General features: G+C 36.5%; 1 protein-coding gene across 6 annotated transcripts in view; it reads right to left on the bottom strand.

The window, feature by feature from the left end:
- The window catches only part of REPS1 (RALBP1 associated Eps domain containing 1), an 83,308-nt gene that overhangs the window by 8,158 nt on the left and 51,615 nt on the right, over positions 1-23,535 (bottom strand). For 3 of the 6 annotated variants that reach the window (XM_019648123.1, XM_019648121.1, XM_019648126.1), the window contains 7 exons: positions 15,795-15,916; positions 12,340-12,420; positions 6,741-6,828; positions 5,877-5,978; positions 3,703-3,775; positions 2,273-2,391; positions 911-975 (listed from right to left, as the gene is read on the bottom strand). In XM_019648123.1, the coding sequence (XP_019503668.1) occupies positions 911-975; positions 2,273-2,391; positions 3,703-3,775; positions 5,877-5,978; positions 6,741-6,828; positions 12,340-12,420; positions 15,795-15,916 (650 nt within the window). The remainder of the gene's footprint in view (positions 1-910; positions 976-2,272; positions 2,392-3,702; positions 3,776-5,876; positions 5,979-6,740; positions 6,829-12,339; positions 12,421-15,794; positions 15,917-23,535) is intronic. The other 3 variants (XM_019648122.1, XM_019648124.1, XM_019648125.1) reach the window with 3 other exon arrangements.

Below are 23,535 nucleotides of genomic sequence, written 5' to 3' on the forward strand. Positions count from 1 at the left end.
CTGAACTACTTCGCTTTTCCTTGAAGGTAAGCCAGACTTACCTCATATCTCTAAGGCTTTGTGGATACCATTCCAAGTCTGGTTGGAATGCCCTCTCCCAAAAAAATACAGCTTTTTCTTTCAAGTCTCTGCTAAAGTCTTACTTCCTTCACTTTATTTACACATTTTCCATGTGATCCCTGTCTTTCCTAGCTGGTAAAGGTACCAAAGCATTTCATAAATACATCTACTGTATTATAATTGTTGTTTACAGGTCTGTCTTCCCCACTAGACGTTTCTTTAGTCGAGAGACCAACAGCTTCACCGCAGTAAGTGTATTTTTGCTGCCACTTTAGATACAATAAATACTGGAATATTCAAATTTCAGTATCTTTTATTTGATTAAGAAACCATCTTTTAACTGTTTATACCAAACTTCCGTTTACAAATCTAACTCAGAAAAAAAAATCAACCAAATTCATTTATGTAAAAGGTGGTCAGTCAGTCACATAAAATGAACAGCTATAATCCAGAATCTATCCTGGAACAAACAGTTTTGTGCAGATTAAAACAATTTCAACTTGGCAGGGATGCAGAGGTCATGTAACACTTCCTTACTGATGCGGTAACACTGATCCAGACATATGCAGTGAGGTCACTCTGAGTCACCACTAGATCCAGGACATAAAGGGACATCTCCTATCTCCCAATCCATTGTTCTTTCCACTAAACCAACCTTTGTCAAGATATTGGAATGCTTATCTTCCAAAATAAGACTTATCTTCCCAGAATTAAATGCTCATTAAGAATGACAATTAGGTAATTCCTAATCTTCGAAATAATTCTAGACTAGAACCAAACACCTAACAGACAAGTTATCCTGAAGACTGGGCTGACTGATGATTAGCAGTGAGCGTTATCTGAGAATTACCTGGGAGGGCTGTGGTCTGGGAGGCACTGCAGGAGGATGGGCAACAACTCCAGCTTGTTGTTGTCCTGCGTAAACACACAAGTCTTCTATTTAGTAAACATGTAATTACTTTGCTACTGGAACAGGTTGAAAGAATATGATCAAATGATACAGACTTCTAAGAATGTTTGGTAAGTACAGGAAGGCACAGATTATCTTGTACGACTGTCTACGTGACCTAATGACCAAATCCCATGGCCTTTTCTCAGGCCTCATTTCTGTTGCTCTACAGCACAAGGCACTCTTGACATGCTGCCCCGTTTCCATAATACTATGCATTCTTGGTTTTCTTCTCATATTTCTGACTGCTCTTTAGCTATTAAATTTGAGGGCTTCCAAGATTTCTCTTTTAATTAATATTTAACTCTATCATTTCTAGGTAAATGACTCTCAAATAATACATCAATCTTTCTTAACTCATAAGTCCAGTGGCCTACTGATCATGTCTCCTTATCCTCATTATTCCAAACTCATATTGTCTAAACAGGACATCATCACCTACTATCCTAACTTTTCTATTTTGATCCCATAATAACAACGACCAGTTATATAAAAATTAAAACCTTGGAATAAGCTATGACTCATCTCTCCTTTGTCAGCTAACTTAAGACTTACTGGCTATCTCTCCCTGATATCTCCACACGGTTCTTTTAAAATCGCTTGTGGCATCTCTCAGGTTCCCATCTTTAGCATTTGAATTCAAAAACATGTTAGGGCCGGCTGAGTGGCTTGGTTGGGTAAGAGTGTGAGCTCTGAGCAATAGGGTCACCAGTTCGATTCCCACACGGGCCAGTGAGTTACGCCTGAGCAGAGCTGCTGCTGAACTGCAAACTGGCGGCAGGATGGCTCAGCTGGTGAGAGCATGTGCTCCTAACAACAAGGCTGCTGGTTCTACTCCTGTATGGGATGGTGGCTACGCCCACCCGCAACTAAGACTGAACACAGCACCTTGAGCTGAGCGGCCGCGAGCTGCACACAGGCAGCCAGATGGCAACTGGACTTGGAGCTGAGCTAGCTGCACCCTCCACAACTAAGAGTGAAGGACAGCAACTTGGCTGTTCCCCTTCCCCAGTTCCGCAACACTGTTCCCCTTCCCCAATTCCCTAGTAAAATCTTAAAAAAAAAACACAACCAAAAAAAACACACCCCAAAACAAAACAAAAAAACATTTTAGATAGACATTAGGAAAACAAATTCCCTCTCGTCTAATACCTTTTAATTTTTGTTTTCAGGTAAATATAAGATTAAGAGAAAATAAAATGTGTTTTTAATTAACTTTAAAATCAAATAACAACACATACATGGTTCTCTCTAACCCCCTACCTGTGGTGACTGCAAAGGTCCGATTCATGTCTAAAGACGATGATCTAGAATGAGAGGGCTGTGGCCTTGGAGGGGGAGGTGGTGGTGCAGTGTTATCAGGTGACGTTCCTGAATGAGACCTGCAAAATTCACACCATTACAATCGGTCATGTTACTTATATTGGAGCTTTTTGTATTTTTAAGCATTCAAATTTGGCTAAGCAGCAAAGGATATTACTGGTGCAACATTTTCTCAAGTAGTTATACAAGTATATCAATGAATACAGTAGTATATATGATGTATACTAAACAAGTGGTTATTTAATGTGGCAAGTAATCTTTTTAATAAACTATAATTATATATTAAATAAAATTTCAAAAAATTTGAAAAGAAAGTTAGCTATTAACAATTTAAGGTAGACTGCAAAACTAGTGTAATATTTTCCCATTCAATTAAAGGTAATATTAATCTGAAATACTATTTATTTTCAAAAAAGAGAAACTCTCCTTTCAGATATGGTTAGCTTTTAACTTATTTAAAGCTTGGAGTTTGTAATCTGGCTCAATGATTTGAATTCCCCATTCCTGTGTTACCACAGGCCATTCCATTTTAGACATGCTATACTCATGCTGAATTAAGATGCTCTTATTTGCCACCAAAATTTTTTATATTCTGAAAAAGAGTTTCATGGACTCTGGCAATCTGATCTTCACTTACAAGGATAAAAAGCAGAATAAAATCCAAGAAGACTGAGAATTCTAAGAAACACAAGAAGAACCATGCGGGGAAGCAGCCTTTTGACTCTGTAAGCTGTGGAGATTGTGTATTACTAGTCTCTCTATATCCTCCAGGGGTGTGGCAAAAGGATCCTGACCACATACAACAAGTGAAAGGAGAAAGATGCTTCTGTCCTGCACAAGGTTTTGTGGATGGTAAAGCCCTTGCGGACAAATCCCTTGCCATCCTCACCCTATCCCATACCTTTCTGTTTGTGCCTGAAAAGTTCCACGAAATGCAGATCTTCAGGGTGGGTGGAAAGATCAACAACACGGGGCTGTGATTCTGGGTGGCATTTTAAAACACAATTCTTTTGGTACTTGCCCTAAGGCTATAAAAAAACCCCTGCACATTTTTACTTAAGTGGACTCTCACTGTTTACCTACAAAAAAGGACTGTATTAAAACTGCTACTGGCAGAAGTTATCAGCCCTTCTTACACCTTCCACAGAATACCACAAAGACAATAGGGTTCCATTTGTTTTCCTATTCAAGTTGGAAAGAATCAAAATCTCACTTCTGTTTTACATAAATCAATAGGTAACCTAATAGCCTTCAGAGAAGTGAAGCACTAAATTAAAAAAAATACCTATTTATACTTGGTCCTAAACAATTTTAAATATTAAAACGTAACAAGATATTTTAATATGATTTTTATGGACAGAAATACTGACCTTTGATGAGTCACATTGTTCCCGATCTGTTCTGGGTCTGAAGTGAAAGAGTCTGAACTACTGTAACCATCTGCTGATAAATGGAATATATCCTAATTAATAATAATCATTTCTTCACTTTTACTCTATATGTCCCAAACAAATATAATTGAATGACTGTTTCAAATCAGAGATATTCAAAGGTCAGCTAACAGGTTAACAGCTCATCCCAGTGTTATTAACTGCAAAAAATTAAATGTAAATCAAATAAATCATGGCCTATTTATACAACAAAATACTATGCATACAAAGAGTAAGTTACAATCTAGAAAAGTTAACATTCAATAACAGAAACACTCAAAGTAAGTTACATGGAAGGAGGTTACAAACAATACATACATTTCTATTTCACTTTATATAAAAATATAGCACAAGCACAGAATGAAGATTAAAGCTGACAACAAATGTTAATCATGGTCATTTGTGAAATAGTGAGATTATGAAAAATTTTTATTATTTTTACTACATTTCTACAATAAGTGCGAATTACTTTTGTAATGAAAAATTACTTTTGTCATTTTTAAAGAATTAGAAAGATTTTAAATAAGGAAAACATTTAAAAATTGTTAATGTGAAAAATTAAAAACTTTCCAAGGGAATAAAATGTGCTTAGACAATAATAAAATTGTTGAAATTAGCCAGAGGGTCCCAATTTTTCACCTGAGGAAATAACACTTTCAATTTCCTCTTATGACGGAGCAGAGGATCCCAGAAGTAGACTAACAGTTGTGACATAATAAAGAAATTTAAAAACAGAAACTCTAGGGGACAATACGAAGGACTACTACTACATACTTACAAAAATTACAAATTGAAGGGACTGATTTATTTGGTTTAGTTTCATTTCCAAATGTCCCTTTCCTTTTTCTTGTCAAAACACTGAATTATTTAATTGGTACAAGAATGATGCTAAAGCTAAGATATTTCCACTGGATGTTCTAATAGGCATTTCAAACTTAAGATGTCCAAAACTGAACTGTGTTCTCCCCCCACAAACCTAGTCCTATCACAATCTTCCTCAATTCCCAGTTGCTCGGGCCAAAATTCCTTGAAATCACCGATGACTCTTCTCTCTCTCTCTCTCATCCTGCATCACATAGGTAAGCAAATCCTGTGGTCTCTTCCTACAAAATACAGCCTGCATCTGACCACTTCTCAGCACTCCTACTGCTACCATCCCAGTACAAGCCATCATCTTCTCTTGTCTGTATTATAACTGTCTCCTGGGTGTTTTTCCCGTGTTGACTTTTCCTTTCTGGCCTGTTACCTATATAGCAACCAGAGTGATTGATTCTGCTTAAAAGACGAAGTTCAGATCATGTCCCTTCTCCATTCCGAACTTTCTAATGGTTTTCAGCTCAGTCAGTTAGTGTCAGTCTAACCCTGGCTCCTGGGTTACTATTCTACCACTTGCTACCTTTGCCTGCCAAATTTGCTAACTAGTTCTATTCCAAGTGTTTGCTTGCTGTTCCCAGCAGAACGCATGGTTCCTAAATCAGGGCTTCATGTTTGCTATTCCTGTGCCTGAAACGTCCCTCCTTCAGATACACACACAGCCGAATCCCTCCACTCCTTCAAGTTTTACCTCAAATGTCATCTTCTGGTAAGGCCATCTCTGACCACCAAATTTAAAATGTCACTCCCTCTCCCCCTTTCCCAGCTTTATTTTTATCCAGAGTGATAACTACCTCCTAGCATATAACTTTCCCCCCCATTTTTCTCGTATCTCCTCTACAGAAATATAAGCTCCATAAAGGCAAAGATGTTTTGTTTTGTTTTGTTTACTGCTGAGTCCGCAATGTCTAGAACAGAGCCTGGCACATAATATCCAACTAACATTGGCGGAACGAATGAATAGACATACAATTTCTTGCGAGAGAGAGAGAAAAGAGCTAGTGGGAAAGAGCCAATGGACTATATCGAAAGCAATGGCAAACAGAAGGCCCTGTGAAGCAGGGTCAGGGGGCAATGGGCAACCACTGATTAATAAAGAGGGTGGGCTGTTTAAAAGGGTTTGCTGTTCTCTACTGTATTCCGTGAAGATAGTATTGAATGGATATAAATTTGCATTATGCAGATTCTAAATCCAGATTAATAAACTTCAAATGGAAGTTGTAATGCTATCTTTCACTTACCTACAGTATTTCCAGAAGCAAATTTCACCGATGAATTTATCTTATTTTCTTCTGAAAGGTCAGATGTTTTCACAAGTAATGGGCTAGTGGGATTAGTATGATCTAGTAGAGAATTAATAGGTAAAAATACAAGATGTAGGTACTTGAATCAATAAGTTTATAAACCTCAGAGTACACGATAAGACTTCATTTAGATATTCCAAAGAAGCTGCAGGTAAATCCACAGGATATAAGACAAATAATATTTTTAATAAAAATAAATATAAAACTGTTTATATACAATTTTGTTTTCTGCCATAATAGAAGATATTTTATAATAAAAAAGTCAATGTGCATGTTCATACTTTGTCAGTTTTATCCATGTAGGGCACTTGGATAACGTCACACAAATGGCTGTAAAATAAGTAATTTATGATGTTGACTTATATAGAAAATAAATCTACCTTTGAGAAACACTAAAACATTTAATCTAGGAGAAAATTCAAGAGTTTAAGCCAAACATACAATTTCAAAGCCAATATTTATTTTAAAATATACCTCTTCAGTTAAAATTTGAACATACTTCGAATGTAAATTCATAAGTGATCATAAAAATCCAGAGTATCAGAAAAGTCATTTTCCAAATGTCCTTATTTAAAAACTTCATAGTTTAAATTCACTAATTTCCTTTTTAAAACTAACAAATTAAAAAACTATATAAGCACACATAAATATGTATAACTGCAGAAAGTACTATGTTAAAAAATAAGCAATTGTGAAAGAAATCTGAACCCTGGCAGAATAATTACTTGTGTATTTTAGCTTGATGTTAATCGAAAACACAACCCACTAAACTCAAATACAGCCCAGCCACAGCTCCCTTACCACTGCCAGTTCTTTTAAGTTCCATTTCCTGCATGTGGATTTTGCTTGGAGTCATCCGAATAGGAACTGGATGAACAATAGCAGTATCCTAGAGACAAAAGAGAGGAAATACAGAATTTGTATTAAAAATGCCAAACTGATACCATGAAATAATTAAAATTAACCAGACTTTAAAAACTGGTGGATAGACATTCTCATTCACACTAAGGCAAGTATGAAAATTAATTTTTAAATTAGAAGTTCTAGAATTATGTTTTAAAAAAATCAAGTTCACTATACATGCCTAATAATCTGATTTATTTTATAAAAAGTACACTTTAACTTTTGAGTGATTAAAGATTTGAGTGAAAAAATGATCTTATAAAAATATAGTTCAAGACAGTATTGAAAAGCAAAATGTGAAATGATCTGATGAAATCATATAAATTGGAACCTCTCAGATTAAAGTGAATGATTTCACGAGAATCCAAAAACTAAGTAACAGACTGAACTCATTTTCAGGAAACTGCTCATGAAAATTTGACACCTTTGTTTTTCATATATAAAATAAAGTTAATGAGATATCTGCTATATGGTAACAGTATGCGCAATACACACTTCCTACGGATTAGTTCTATAGAACTGTTTAAAATTTAGCATAAAACTTCCACAAAGGGATCCATTTTTTAAGAAGGATCAGAAAGACTACTACTCTGAAACTCTTAATACTTTTCTTAAACCTTTTCAGGACTATAACACATCATCTGGTATTCATTCATTCCTAAACTTCTCCAGTGGCAAGTCTAGTTAGAGGAACTCAGAATAACTTTGGAGAATGAAGAGTAAGACAAGGAAGAGAGGGTGAAGACAAATAAATGGCAGCCTCTCAGAAAGGAAAAGAGAAAGGTACACCTGGGTACACGGGTAGTACTGACTCCCGGAGCTGAGAGCCCCCAGGGGAGGAACCAGAATAGAATCGAGCATTTGGGTTAACAGCAACAGACCAGCTGAAAAACACTGCCAAGGGGCTCAGCTCCTAGAGGAGTCAGTTTGTATTTTGTGTGGGATGTTGCTAAAGACTGAACACAAGATCCTTAAATTTCGAATATCTAATAATAAGACTGAACACAAGAGCCTTAAATTTCGAATATCTAATAATGAGTTAAGTTTATAATTTAGTGTGAAGGACAATGACCTTTCAGTTTAAGCTGGACACTGGTTTGGTGACAGTACTACCACCAAGCCTCTGCTAGAGAGAGTTCAATTCCAGCATACCATCTCTTGTTTGACAGTTCCCCTTGGCTTACTCTTAGAATCTATAAATTCAAACAATTTATAACAAACGAAGTCTTCCTGCAATTACACTGATAAATCCATTCATAGTAATTTTCTGCCCCTACACCAGTGAGCTTCTGGGCAGTGTTCATGTATTAGCCACTCAACCTGAACTAGCATTTCCCCTACGATTCTAAAATTATAGTTATAAAGATGAACATTACAGATGGATAAAAGTTTAGATTTCTCACAGAAAATGAGTCACTCTCAGGAAAATGTAACAATACACTTAAGATGTTATTGTTATAAAAAACATGGCTTTAGAAACAACTATTTTCTTTTTTTGTTTTCTTTTTATAACTAGTATTTTCTTAACTTACAATTTTAACAGTAGAAATAAGTGCTATGAGAATCAGAATTCAATATTATAAGGCAAGATTAAAGGAGAAAGAAATTGACAGTTGTGATACAATTAAGTTCTTATTCTAATCCCCCCTCCCCCCCAAAAAAAACTAGGAAAAAATAAGCAAGGAAAACTTATTAGGTGCTTTAACTCACTATATTCATCTAATATATATTTTCTGTGTATGTATATTTGTATAAAATCAAATTTATAAAGCTGGTAACAGCTAGATTATTAGTTGGCCTTTTCATATAGTTCCAGTAAAATAAATGGAACAAAACACAAAAATGACTCTAAGAAACCATGAATGTTCTATTCATTCTCCAAATAATTTGTATAAGTTTCTGTACCAGCAAAGCAATTTTATGTTGCATACTTTAGTCATACAACTACTGGTTGCTATGAGCATGCAATAGCTTTAGTCCAGTGGATCCGGCTACCAACAGGACAAGGTCACTTCTTGAAGACCAGACCTAACCACAGACTAACCAGTATATTAGAAACTTCACTTGTGACTGTGATATAAAGCAGGATATGCTTTGACTGTAAGCATTTCAACATCCAAATGAAGAACCATAAATGCCTACCTACAAGTCTCTGAGTCCTGTCTGAGTCCTGAGTCATAAGATGCCAAAGTAACGTTTTCTGCTCCAAGCTAGCCAAACCCCCAAATTTAAAAATAGAGAATAAAGTAAGACTGACTGGCAGGCTCTGCCCACTTTCTTCTACCTATTCAAATCACTCAAAGTCTTTAGGGAACCCATTCCTCATCACTCATGGCACATTTGTATCATGTATTTGGGCACAAGATTTAGCACCTTATTTAATATTATTTTCTCACGTATCTGTATTTTCCACTTGCTCTAAAAATCCTATTACCCTGTCTGCCTGAATCCAGCCCTGCCTAGTTTCTATTCCTGTGTCACTCCCTTAGTTCAGGCGCTCATCATCTCTTTGGTCTCATCAGTTCTTCACATTACTGCCCGAGTGATCTCCCCAGCCACCTCCTCCTCACCCCCGCTTTATCACTGTACTTCTTGTTCCCCAGTAGTGTCTACGAGATGAAGTTCAGGTCCTTGGTCTAGCATACAGAGCTCTTCCCAGTCTGTTTCCAACCACATTCTTTAGGCCCCATCATTCCCCCATACACACATCTGCCCTATACTCTCACCACACTGAACGGATCCCGCCCATGATACTCTCTCTGCTTGGAATGCCCTTGTCTACTGCCAATTACAGTTTCATTCAAAACTCAGCATACAAACACAAGTTCTTTTGCGGAAACCTTCCCAAAATACTGGGCTGAGTTGGCCCATGGTTCTCTGCCCACAGTATTGCTCACGGCCATGTATGGTAATTATCACAATCATCAAGCATATAATAATTAAACTGTGGTCTACTTAAGATTGGAATTCTGTTTTTTACATCTTTGTATTCCTAGAAAATACCACCAATACCTAAAAGGGGCTCCAACAAACCAGGTGAGTTGGCATAAATCACGCAAAGACTAGAGCACGACACTTCTCATTAGTCTAGAATTTCCTTGTAGAAGCAGATTCTACCAGAGTCTAGCTATTAACCGCTAAGCAGTTCAACAAAAGTAACCAAGCTTCTGGAAATAAGCTTTCAGAAACTCAATTTCATCACAATTCTTGGAGCCTAATTATTAACCACCTCAGTGTGCATGTGGGGTCACTGCGCTGTGTGATTGATAGCCATGTCTAACTAAGTACTACAGAGCAGTCTGGAGCTTTTCAGAGCTTTCACTTTATTGAGTAAATGGCTAATTATCAAATGTTAGCTTTTAAAAAATATTCCATTAAATATTTCCAACACTGTCATGTACACTAAATGTACATGACATGTACATGACACTAAATGTATGTTCCAAAATTCATATTAGAACTGTAATGGTTTTTTTTCTCCTGGGTGATTCTGTTCTGATCCGAATGGACCTTATTTACTTACATAATCCTCATTTACGACTGTGGCTACTGGCTGTATTCTGCAGACAGGCAATATGTCAGGTAAGTATTAAATGAAGGTTAAGAAACTCAGACCCTCAGAACAGGGCATTCTCCCCATTGAAAGTTTAAAGATAAATTACTAGTTGGGGAACAAAGCTTAGGTTTACGTTTGCCACCATAAAAGAAAAAAGATATTTCTATGTACTAGGTTGTAAATATTTAAGACTGCCAGCTTTATCAAATTTAGAGGTCTAAATTCAAGTTTAAAATGTCAATTAACCATTTTTAATTTTTCTAGAGCCTCCTGACATACTAGAGACAACAAAAGTATTGAGCCATATCATTTTAAACACGAGAGCTGGAATTCACAAATTTTGTTATTATTTCCAAGAAGTTACAAGAACTTCACTGTTACTCCTACATTTCCTGCCAGTCATGAGTCAATTTATTTTGCCTTTGAGTTTTAGATTTTTACATGTAATGTTCTTTCCTGTCCTGACAAAGAATCATAATACTATGAATAATTATTTTCACTATTTCTTAAGGAGGTTAGAGAATAGAGTTTCTTTACTGCTACATCAAACCTTCCCGCCCAAATACAGTACTTTTCTTAAGCAATTTAAATAAAACTAACTTGACTGAGTAGGAGATAACAGAAAAGAAACAGAGATAAGGTACTACTTTCCTTTAGCTTACAGCACCTGTCACTTCCCAAGAATTATAGTTGCTAAGAAACAGCAAAAATTGTGTTGCCTTTTTATTTCTCCTTCGTTTTTCAGAGACTAAAATCAAAGATTAATAAATGTCCTCAAAGTAGCAAGAGAAGCAAAAGGTAGATGATCTACATATTAATTGATTCTTAAATAAATTATAAAATACACTTAAAAACCTTCCATTCATTATTTGTTTAAATTCAATAACAGCATCCTCTATATTTCAATTAGATATAAATTCTTTAAAATTATAAAACATACCAAAAATCCATTAATTTAAACTGTTGATGTATTACTGTCTTTAAATGCCACTTCTCCCGAGTCCACATTAAATAACAAGATCATGTTTACATTTAATTAGTAAATACTGGCTATCTAAGATCAGAAACATCTAAAAAGAATGCTTTGTGTCACTTTCTGAATATCTTTCCACTGAACTCATTTTTCAAAATTCTACCTTTACACTCTTCTTCCTTTCCTCTTTTCTTTTTTAAAAGTGCTTATTAGCATGTCCTTCTCTTTAAAAGAAAAAAATAAATAAAAGAAAAAGCAGTGAATAGTGAGAAGAATGATTAATAGCAAAGGTTTTGAAGTTTTCAAATAACTTGAGGGATAGGTGGGGCTTATATGAAATTAAGTCTATGGGAATAGAATTTATTTTTGAAATCAGGATGTGAACTTTGTAGCATTTTCAAAGCAACACAACCACAGGAAGACAAGACAGAGCTCCTTTGCACAATGGGAATCTTGACTAACAACTGTGTATTGTTTTGCTGAACTGGCTTCTCTGGTAACAGAGCTCAACATACTATTTAAGTCAAAGCCATACCATCTGGACTATTAAAATAAAAGATGACACTGCGTATTTACATACATAGTACATATTACATGATGTGTAAGCGTACAAATAGAATATTATTTACTAAGTGTCACTACACTGAAATAAACAGTGTATGTTTAATAAAACATACACTCAGCAAATGAAAACAAGGTCAACTAATCATTGTCACAAAATGCTTCTTTACACACATGTACCAGATTTAAAAAACATACAGTTTTCTCCCACCAAAATAACTAGAAAATACAAACAATGGTAAAAACATGTTCTTTCCACCATTAAGCACACAAAAATTGAAAAGCCTGCCACCATTTCCCTCTAAGCACTCCACACTGAATCATGCATATCAGCTAAAAACCACAATGAATGGAAATTTGGGTTAATAAAATTAATTTCAAACAAGCAAGCTAAGTGATTGACTTACAGGATCAGCTGGTGCAATGTTAGAATCAAATTGGGTCAGAGTTTGTGAGCTTGAAGAGCGTTCACTAAATGTCTCCCACTGCTGAACAGACAGAGGAGAGACAAGTCAGCATGATGAGAAAGATGGAGTAAAAAGATCACTGGAGAGATTTAGGCAAAGTAATTCAGAGGTTGCACTGCAAGTTGTGTTTCATAGGCCTGACTACATTACATAATTTCTATTTTTCCATAAACATTTTATACTCATCTATGCTGAGTCCACTTGTAATATAAGGTGAACAGCTTCACAATCAAATGTATAATAACAATTTATTGCAATCTCTATGGAAGAGATTCAAAATCTTACAGAATTCAACCTCAAAACACGATATAGGAACAGAGTCTAAGCAGTATAAAGGCAACAAAGTAAAAATGTAAAGGGGTTTGTCTTGACCAGGGGAAGAATAACTTCAAATCACCCTTTTAAAATTTAAATGTTAATGTATTGATTTGGTGATGTTAGCAAATCTTGAGTACCAAACTTTTGGACAAAGCAAAGCAAGTCAGTCTGACTTGCCAGTGCGACCCCTGAAAGATGATTCTATTATGTACGTGCACATATTTTGTACATATGTATATCTGATAAAATATAATTGAGATAAAATGCAAAGAATTCTGGAATTAATATATGTTTGAGCTTATGTCAATCTGCAATCTGTAGCAAGTCAACCCCTGCAATCAGCACTATGAACAGGACCATGCCAGACCAAAAGACAGAACTGCCAATCAGGCACCCGCCCCGCCCCCCCCATGCTAGAAAAATCAGAATGCAGACACAATGAGAGTAAATCAAGCATCTGAGTATTTGTTATATATAGAAGATGTATTTTGATACTATGCTTCCAGAAGAGGTACACAAATATACCTCTAAAAATAGGTAGAGGAATAAGCCAATAATAATTTTAGTAAATTCCATTTGGTTTTGAAGATCTTAGTAATAAAGTAGTATAAGATTTTTATATTAAAATTATCATTAAAATTTGATTGTTATCAATTGTACTCTGAAGAGGGAAAAACATCTACACATACACAATATATACAAACGAATGTTTACACACAGACATGCCTACCCCATTAACCAAAATCCTCTTAATATAATTCAGTATGGAAAAGTATACATTTTTATGCTTCAAAGTTCGACTTATTATTTAAAATAATGAGACTCAATTTGAGAAAACTTGTAGAAATTAAATATTAGCAAATTAATACACTGATGAAAATTATCTACAAAAATGGCTAATATATTCATTAACTTTGTCTACAAATTACTTTCTAAATCATGAAATTAAGATATACTAAGATATACTGCTGCATTCAAAATGTTCATTTTCATTATGGAATATCACTTCAGCGAAGCGACTTACTGATATTTGTTGTTACAGTTTCTTCAGTAACTATTGTTGCATGTGTACAGAAGGAATTTTAAAAATCCTAATTATCTAACTATGGAGAAAAGTTTAGATGTAGATTTTTGCCAAAAAGAAGGTATTTATTTACCTATTTGGTGGCACGAAGTTTTACTTGGTTTCACAAGACTATATGTAAGCTATCTAGAGAGCAGCGAGACACTCTTATCTTCATAACTTTAGTATAATGATCAAAAGCACAGACTCTAGAGCCAGACTACTGGAATCCTAGTTATGCTGTTCAACCTTAGGCAAGTTATTTAACCTCTCTGTGCTTCACTAACACCATCAGTAACATGAAAATAATAATACCTATGTCATAGGATTGTTACGAAGAAGTCGAGTTAATATATGTCAAGAGTTTTTGAACAGAACTGATACATCAAAAGTGCTCAATAAATGTCAGGGATTATTATTGGTGCTGTTGTTATTATTATTAGTGCTACTCTCTACAGTGCCTCATCCATACTCAGAGGTGCTGAATAAATATTTATTCAAAGAATTATTGCTTTGTGGTAGAAAATTATTAAATTGTCTCAAAATCAATGTTAGTTTTACTAACATTTTGATTTTCCACACAGAATAAAAAGAATAATTACGACAATCATAATCTTATTACCATATACTACAAAATGAAACTTGCTAGCAATATTTAAAAAGGAAAATGCAACTACTTAAATCAGAATATGGAAGGGACTTCCATTCCTTGTCTTTAATGATCACACGATTTTATTTAGAATGAAGATGGGCTTTAGAATTGAGATGCTTTAGAAACAGTTGCTTTTATGTATGAGCTGACATCAATGGAAAAAATACTTTTAATCTGGTATTACTTAAAAAAAATGAGCAAAAATAGTCATTTCAGGAACAATGACTCTCTCTATAAAGCCTCTTAACTAGCAAATTCTTTCAAGGCTTAATTCCTCCCTCTAGAAAAAACTTATATAAATGGCTTTGTATCTGACGTATGACAGGTGGTATGTTATGTCCTAGGCACAAGGTGTCTGCGATTATGTCACAAAGCAGCAGCAAGTACTTTAAACCTGCCAGTTATTTCTGTTTTTCAACTGTCCTAAACTAACTAGTGTCTCTTTAATTCAGTATTTTTCTGGCTTTAAAAGACATGGAAAGCACAGAAGTTTACAATTTTTCCCTGAAAGTCAACGAACTTTTCTATTTGTAGCATTACATACAAAAAACTAAGAAAAAAAATGTAACTTGTTCACAAAGAAAACGGCTTTAACAGGGTAGAACAGCGATTTTTACCTCAAGTTCTACAGAGCACTAAGGTGTAACCCAGGGGGCTGCCTGGGAGAGGCAGGGCCTCAGGCGCCCTTTCCCTTAGTCTACTCAGGGTTTTATTGGTTTTTATAATGTGGTTCCAAAGTTTGAGGAAGGGGAAGTGCATTTGTCTCAAATTCTGTTTTGCATGTTGTGTTTGGTCATATATAAAACACCTTTAACCCCTGCATTTAATAGGGTTTTAAATCATTCCATTTTGTATTAAATAAAATTAAATTATTATAAATAGCTTGTGTTGAAGAAAATACTTTTTCATGTGGAAAGCTGGCTTAGTGACTTCTATCATGCCACTGCTAAGATTCCAAATATATTACCCATACCTTGCTTACGGGAATGAGAAGGCAGCGTGACACAGTGGGTGTGGTAGCTGACTGAATGTCAAAGGACTTGTGTTCACATCTCAGCACTTGTCCCCAATGGCTAGGAGCTATCTTGGCCAAGACATTTACCCTTTTGACTGTTAACTGCATGTATCTGCCCTAACGCACAGGGTTTTAGCAGAAATGAGTGGTGAAAACCAAATGACAGCCTATATGAATGAGAAAAAGTACTTTGAAAACCTCAGACACATAATCATAAACATTTATCACAGTCATACTTGATATGTTCTCCTAACTGTGCATACATGCTGGTAGAGCTAGATGCTGAAATCCTGTTTAGAACGTCTTACCTTAACAAAGTTAATGAAAAAAAGGGAAGCTTTGCTAACCTCACTGCTCTGATTCATCTCCGGCCAAGTCTGGTTTAGTGATGGCATTGACGGTGACTTGCTTGGAGGCGCTTCTGCAGGAGAGCCTGAATAACCTACCTCACCTGTCTGATCCCCGACATCTGCGATTTAAAGAGAGAAATTCTCTATAAACAATCTATTTTCGTTTAGGAATATTTACTTATAGAAAAACCTAACTGAAGAGTTTTACAAGTAGTAATTTATAACCTAATTTCCTTTCCTCATGTTCCCAAAATAAACATTTTATATTGCATGTCAACTGTATTTAAAAAACAAAAAAAAATTTAAAAATTATATAAACATTTTTAGTTAGGCAGTACCTAATCCTGCTATTTATTGTCTATCCAAAACCATAGCTTTCCATGAAAATAAATTCTAGTTAGAAATAAATAGAAAAAAGAGTGTTATACATAATAATAATACAATGGGCACATAATAATTTTCTGATAATAGGGATGGATTTGTACCAATTCCCAAAGTGTATTTCATGGAATATTAATCAGTAAGGTGCTTTTAAAAAATTAGGTTTTCTGTTCCAATAGATTTGGGGATACTGTTAATGCCCTGTTGGAGCACCCCCATGCACACTTGCATATATCAAGGACTTGTAATGTCCTAGGGCAAATAGACTATTTAAATCAGTTTTTCCCAAACACAAATGTTTTTTATTAAATAAAATCCTTCAACATATCCCCTTGGCCTATACTTTGGGAACTGCTAATTTATACTAAATCACTCATATTTTCTCCACAAGTCTCCGCTGGTACCAAAGAGCAGCATGTATTTGCAGGGCAGACAGGAAAAGGAGGGGCAAGGCCCCGTGATGAGCAAGAAGCAAAGTCAATGAGCCCACGTGAAACAAACTTTTATGATTAGGCTCAATGGCACTTACACTTCACGAGAAAGCTACAAATCCATGACACAATTTCAAAGTGGTTTTTAAAGTACTCTGAGGTAGCATGTTCTAATTTAAATTAGTTAAGCCTGAATTTAAAATAGCTCTTAAATTCCACTTTAAAAACAGAAGGAATTTCAATGGTAACTAAATTCTCATTCCAATTTTCCGAAGTTTTACATGGCTTTGACTATAGTCCCAGTCTGAAATCACATTAATTGCCAAATTAATGGGGAGTACCTAATCTATTTAGAACCTGTATCAAAATACAATTCTAATATCTGTCACTGTATCTCACTGTTTGACCATGGGCAAGTTGAATAAAACAGCACTAGAGTTTCTCCAAAAGAAAGAAAGACATTTGCCATTAAATGTTAACATTGTACTTCAAATTCCTAAACAGACACACAGCCATATAAAACTGAGCGACGTATAGGTTTTACCTTTTAATCTAAGTAAATCCTTCACATTTTAGTTCCTAACATTGGACCTAATATATACTAGGTACACACATATTTATTGGATGAGTTGCTTTTTGTGTTCTTCTTCATTTAAATTCATTCTCCTTTGTTATTTTCCTAGAACCAAAACTATTTATATTTTGAAAAAGTTCTCAAAATTTCTCTTCGCCCTCTTCTGTTATATAACTATCTCAAAATACCCCCTTTTCAATTACCCTGATATTATTTCTTTATAGTCACTTCATACTCCAAGTTCTAGTTTGCAGTCCAGCATCATATTTTGTTTGATACATTTTAGTTTTCTAAAATCAGGATCTGTAGCTATTTATTTCTTAATCTTATTCCTTTCTGAATGAAAGTGTCAGAGTAGTTAGAACTAATAAGAGGCACAAAGACTTCACATAATGTTCTATGAAGACCTCTCAACTCAAAGCTCTTAGAGAAAAACTAATGAAAAAAATATTTATGATAAACAGTAGCAGCAAATTCCTCATGGGGATAGCTTGTGGTTTGTAGTGTGAACAAAAATTATGGACTTTTTTCCTATGATAACAAAGGGAAAGGAAGTTAAGGAAAGGAGAATGGATAATAGCTATAAATTTGACATTTTACTGAAAGTGGAAACTCAGGAGGATGAATGAAGAAGTGTCTTTAAGAGATCCCCAAAGCAGGTGTTAAAGAAAAATAAAAAGAATTAAAATAGTATTACCTATAGGATGATTACTTTTCAAAAGAACTTATTTAAAGTCAGACAAATGTTATCTTAGGGCAAACTGGGGCCTGGTTCGGCCAACTTTCTAGACTTCCATTCTCATCATGTCAGTCTTCTAATGACATATTTGGGGCTAGACTATATCTCACCCCAAGTTATAATTTGGGATAGATTCTGGGAACCTCAGTGACTCACTGGTACAAAGCTGCAGTGGGTACAGCCTCTTGAGGCTGAGAACCGAAGTATTATCCACCCAAATAATTACACTTCATAATTATTTCCATACAGTTATTTTCCTAGAGTAGCAGTTCTCAAACTGTGGATCACGGACTCCTGGGAATCCTAAGACTCTCAGGTGACCAGAAAAGTCAAAAAGGTTTTTGTAATAATAATGCTTTTTCCCATGTTGGCATTTCAACCGATGATGCAAAAGCGATTGTGGGTAAAACTGCCAGCTTATCAGCAAGAATCAAGGCAGTGGCACCGAAACATACTAGTCATTGTATTCTTCACCCCCATGCATTCCAGTTAAAATAAACAAAGAGGCATGGCAATTTCATTGAAGAATGTTCACAATTAAGTAGTAAAAATTATTTTTATTAAACCTGAGTCCCCAAAACACATCTTTTTAATACTCTGTGTGGCAATACAGAATATATTTCCAAATTTATAGAATGGAGTTTCAAAGTAATGGGGAGGTGCTATATATATATATATATATATATATATATATATATATATATATATATATATATATATATTTTTTTTTTTTTTCTATTCCATAGCAAAATACAATGATTTTCTCAAAGAAAAGTACTTGTGTGATTGAGTTGTCAGCTGAACATGCCATTTTTTCATGGAACACAATTTTTCTTTAAAGAACAGCTATTAAACTGAAATTATTCAGACTTGGGTATTAGGCATTTTCTCAAAACTGATTTAAGTGAGGCCGTCACTACAAGGAAAACAACTGTCTTCAGTATTTGTTACTAATGTCACACTCTGAGCTTCTAAGAGAACATTAGAATTTTGGAAAATGTGTATCCATATCCACAAGCTTGAGTATCTCAGTACTTAGAGACTTCTTTGATAATTTGTAATATTAACAAATATTATATAAATATTTTATATAAAATGTCCTAATATTTGTATAACTCAACGAACTAACATTATACAAATAATAATCAATCAATGCATTATGTCATAAAACCATGCATTAAAAAAAGATTCATTCAAAGCGTATTCAAAGTGCAAGACAGATCTATGGATTTTAACGTAACAGTAAAAACAATTCATTAATATGGTTTCAGCTTTCACGCTGCAATTGACCTTTACGAAATTACCATTTGTTGACTTGGTGTAGTACCGAAGAATATCCATAATTATCTAAAAATAGTCCTTCCTTTCACTATGTGGGCCAGATTTTCTTCATGTACTAGGGAATGGCAACCTTTTCCTACAAAGGGCCAGAGAGTAAATATTTTAGGCTTCACAGACTCTATAATCTCTGTTGCAACTATTCAACTCTGCTGGTGAAGTGCAAAAGCAGCCATGATAATTCATAAAGGAATGAGCCTGGCCTGTGTTCCAATAAAATTTTATTAATAGACACTGAAATTTGAATTTCATATAATTTTCACATGTCATGAAATATTGTTCTTCCTCCCTGCCCCCACCAACAATTAAAAAGAAAATGACACTTTTTGCTTGTGGGCTATACAAAAACAGTCAGCAGACTGGGTTTGGCCCTCAGGGCTTAGTTTGCCGATCCCTGATATACCTCAAACAAAATAACATATCCAACAGCTTGAATGCAGAAGCAAATATGAGAATCTAGCTGTCTTCTACAAAATAGATATTAAAATGAGATTTGTAAAAATGTAAAACAATGCCACTCTTTTATAATTTTTTATTTTATTTTGGAGAATAGTTATTTTCTTAAAATCATCTGTGTTAATATTTAAGGGGTTTATTATTATTTTTAAATAGCCATAAATGTTTAAAATTTAGCAGTTTTAATTTCTAACAGGGCAACTATTAAGCAATCTAAGATACATCAACAGAGGCTCTGTGGGGTCCATAATAATTTTTAGGAATATAAAGGAGTTCTAAGATTAAAAAATTTGAAAAATCACTGTCCTAGAAAACCCCAAAATTATTTCTGGAATAAATCTGCAAAATTACACATTGTTTCTTTCCTACTTCATATGTAGAACAACAAATGGCAGTCGAAAAAGAACAAATTACCCATGTTCTAGAAACGGAGTCATGAGCACAAGGTCTGCAAATAAACCAAACTTCCTTCAACTTGGCTTCCTATAAATACTCCAACAAAGAGCTTCATACCCGCCCACAAAAGTTAGTCTTTAAGTCTTTATCCTCACGGAGGCAGGGGTGTAGTTTTACTCTTACCTGATGCAGTGTTCCAACCTAGCCTCCTGCTGGAACACTGTGTCAACCCTGCCTCCCTCCTGAGGGTTCTGCTCTGCCCCTGACATCATCAGAGCATCAGGGCTGAAAAAGAAGAGCATGAGCCTAAATTATTTGTTTAAAGTCAACCCCAAAAGGACTTTTATTCAAAAAGTATTTCCATGTATAAAAGCGTGTCTGGAAGACACAACCCTATGCGATCATACTGATGTAATGTCAGACTGTTGGTCTACATTTAAAAGTTAGTAATGAGTGCAAATTAAATGAGTGCAAACTATATATTCAGGATCACACTAGAAATAAAAACACTATCTGTAGTTTTCATCCTTCTAGCCTCCAAAGACTGAAAGGTCCACAGATTCATTGCAGTACGGTGTTATCTACTGAACAACCTTTCTTAAAGAGCTTCAGTTTTTATCTAGGTTCAAAACCTACCATTCTAGAGAGATCCAAGATGGTGGAGTAGGTAAACATTGTGCCTGCCTCCTTCCATGAACACACTAAAGTTACAACTAAATTATAGAAAAATCAACCTGGAGAAACTGGAGTCTAGCTGAACAGAAGTTTTATAACTAAGACTATAAAGAAGAAGAGACATCAAGACTGGTAGGAGGGGCAGAGATGCGCAACAGGCCGGCCCTACACCTCCGTGTGGTGGCTGAGAATCAGGAGGGGTATCTCAGCCAGAGAAGTTTCCCCCAGAGGAGGGAGGGACGCAAGCCCCACACGGGGCTCCCCAGCCTGGAGTACTGGTCATGAGGAGTCCCACAATATCTGGCTTGAAAAACAGTGGGGATTCTGACTGTCAGGGTGGGACAGAAGGCTGCGGGAAACCCAGATGTCCTCTTAAAGGGCCTGTGCAGACTCACTCCCTCACACGCACTCACCCTGGACCCTAGCGGAGAGACAGTGACTCGGGAGTCATCAGAGGAATACAGGGGTGGGGGTGGGGGACGGACAGATTGAGGTGTGTGGCTTTGAACGAGGGCTGGAGGACAGCTGCCATTTTCCCTCTGAGGGGGACTCCTTTTGTGCAGCTGGCAGCTGGGCACCATCTTTCCGGTGTTGAGTCCTCCCCCATAGGCCAAATCTGAATCTGATTGGTCTGGTGAGCTCCACTTGTTCCACCCTGGTGATTCACTGGAACCCTGCCCCATCCAGCTCCCCCAATGGCCGGAGGCACTTCCTCCAAGAGCAGCCAACCCCATCTGCTCGGCACTCTTTCTTAGAAAACTACTGTAGTCCCTGGGCCCCAGGTGGGCCGTAACTGGCCTCTGTGCGCTCTGAGACTTTTGCTGAGTCGCTCCAAGCTCAGCACTGGCGCTAAACCAGATTTACATTAACCTGGTGACCACAGCTCTTCCCACTCTAGTGACTTCCTGAGACTCTGCCTCAGCCAACTTGTGTACTGCATGAGGCTTTATCAGCGGCTAAACCTTAAGAGAATCAGCAGCGGGAGCAGGCCTTGGGGTGTCCTGGCTTTTTGCAGAGTAACCCCAGGCCCAGTACTGGTGGAAGCCATCCTCGGTTCGTAGCGTGGCTTCTCCCACGTGCCTCCAGGTACAGCACAGGCAGCGAACAACCATAAATCACTCTGCAGCTCCTATGAGGCAGTCCCTGGCTAGTCACAAGCAATGGGTGACCTGGGCCTGCACCGGAGCCCCTCCTAACAGGTTCCAGAACCAATATACTTGGAGGTTGGCTTCAGACCACAGCAGAGTACCGTGCAATTAGTCCCACAAGTGCATATACAAAGGGCGGTTTCAACAGGCACCAGAGCCCGCTGGGACATATCCCACTCAGTGGGGTAAACCCCCAGAACAGGAGCCCATAAGCTGTGGAGGTGGCCAAACCCTACAGCCAGTCAGCCTGAGGGTCAATCCCACCCACTGACATGCCAATAGCAATCAAGGTTCAACTGTAACAGGAGGGCACAAACAACCTACACAGGGGACACTCCTGGAGCACCCTGCTTAGGTGACCAGGGAGACCATGCCAATGAGCCCCACAGGGCACCTACTACATAAGGCCACCAGGCAAAACTGGGAGACATAGATCTACCTAATACACAGAAACAAACACAAAGAGGCAGCCAAAACGAGGAAACAAAGAATACATCCCAACTCAAAGACAGGAGAAAACTCCAGAAAAAGAACTCAATGAAATGGAGGCAAGCCACCTACCAGAGACAGAGTTCAGAACAGTGGTTATAAGGATGCTCAGGGAACTTATAGTGAGAACTTCAACAGAGAGATAGCAAGCATAAAAAAGGACATAGAAACCATAAAAAAATCTAAAAACAAAAAAACAAAACCAGCCAGAAGTGAAGAAGAATACAGCAACTGAAATGAAAAATGCACTAGAAGGAGTCACCAGCAGACTAGAGGATCGAATCAGCAATTTGGAAGACAAGGTAGCAGAGAACACCCAATTGGTACAGAAAAAAAAAAAAAAAGCAAAAAAAAAACCCCCCCCCCCCCAAATGAGGATAGTTTAAGAAGCCTCTGGGACAACATCAAGTGTAACAACATTCACATCATAAGAATACCAGAAGGAGAAGAGAGAAAGCAAGGGATTGAGAACCTATTTGAAGAAATAATGACTGAAAACATTCCTAATCTGGCAAAGGAAACACATATACAAGTCCAGGAAGCACAGAGTCCCAAACAAGATGAACCTAATCAGGTCCACACCAAGACACATAATTAAAATGGCTAAGGTAAAAGACAAAGAGAGAATCCTAAAAGTTAGCGAGAGAAAGGCAACTAGTAACTTATAAGGGAGCTCCCATAAAATTGTCAGCTGATTTCTCAACAAAAAGTTTGTAGGCCAGAAGGGATTGGTACAAAATATTTAACGTGATGAAAAGTACCTAAAACCAAGGGCTCTTTACCCAGCAAGGCTATCATTTAAAATTGAAGGACAGATAAAGAGCTTCCCAGACAAGAAAAAGTTAAATGAGTTAATCACCGCCAAACCAGTATTACAAGGAATGTTAGAGGGACTTGCTTAAGACAAGGTGAAAAAACTATCAAAATTATGAATAATAAAATGGCAATAGCTACATATCTATCAACAATTACTTCCAATGTAAATGGATTAAACGCTCCAATCAAAAGACATAGGAGGGGGGCCGGCCGAGTGGCTCAGTTGGTTAAGAGCTCGCTCAAGAGTTTGAGCTCTGAGCAACAGCAGTTCGAGTCCAGCCCGAGCTGAGCAGCC

The sequence above is a fragment of the Hipposideros armiger genome, unplaced genomic scaffold (assembly GCF_001890085.2).
Source record: "Hipposideros armiger isolate ML-2016 unplaced genomic scaffold, ASM189008v1 scaffold_120, whole genome shotgun sequence".
Lineage (NCBI taxonomy): Eukaryota > Metazoa > Chordata > Mammalia > Chiroptera > Hipposideridae > Hipposideros > Hipposideros armiger.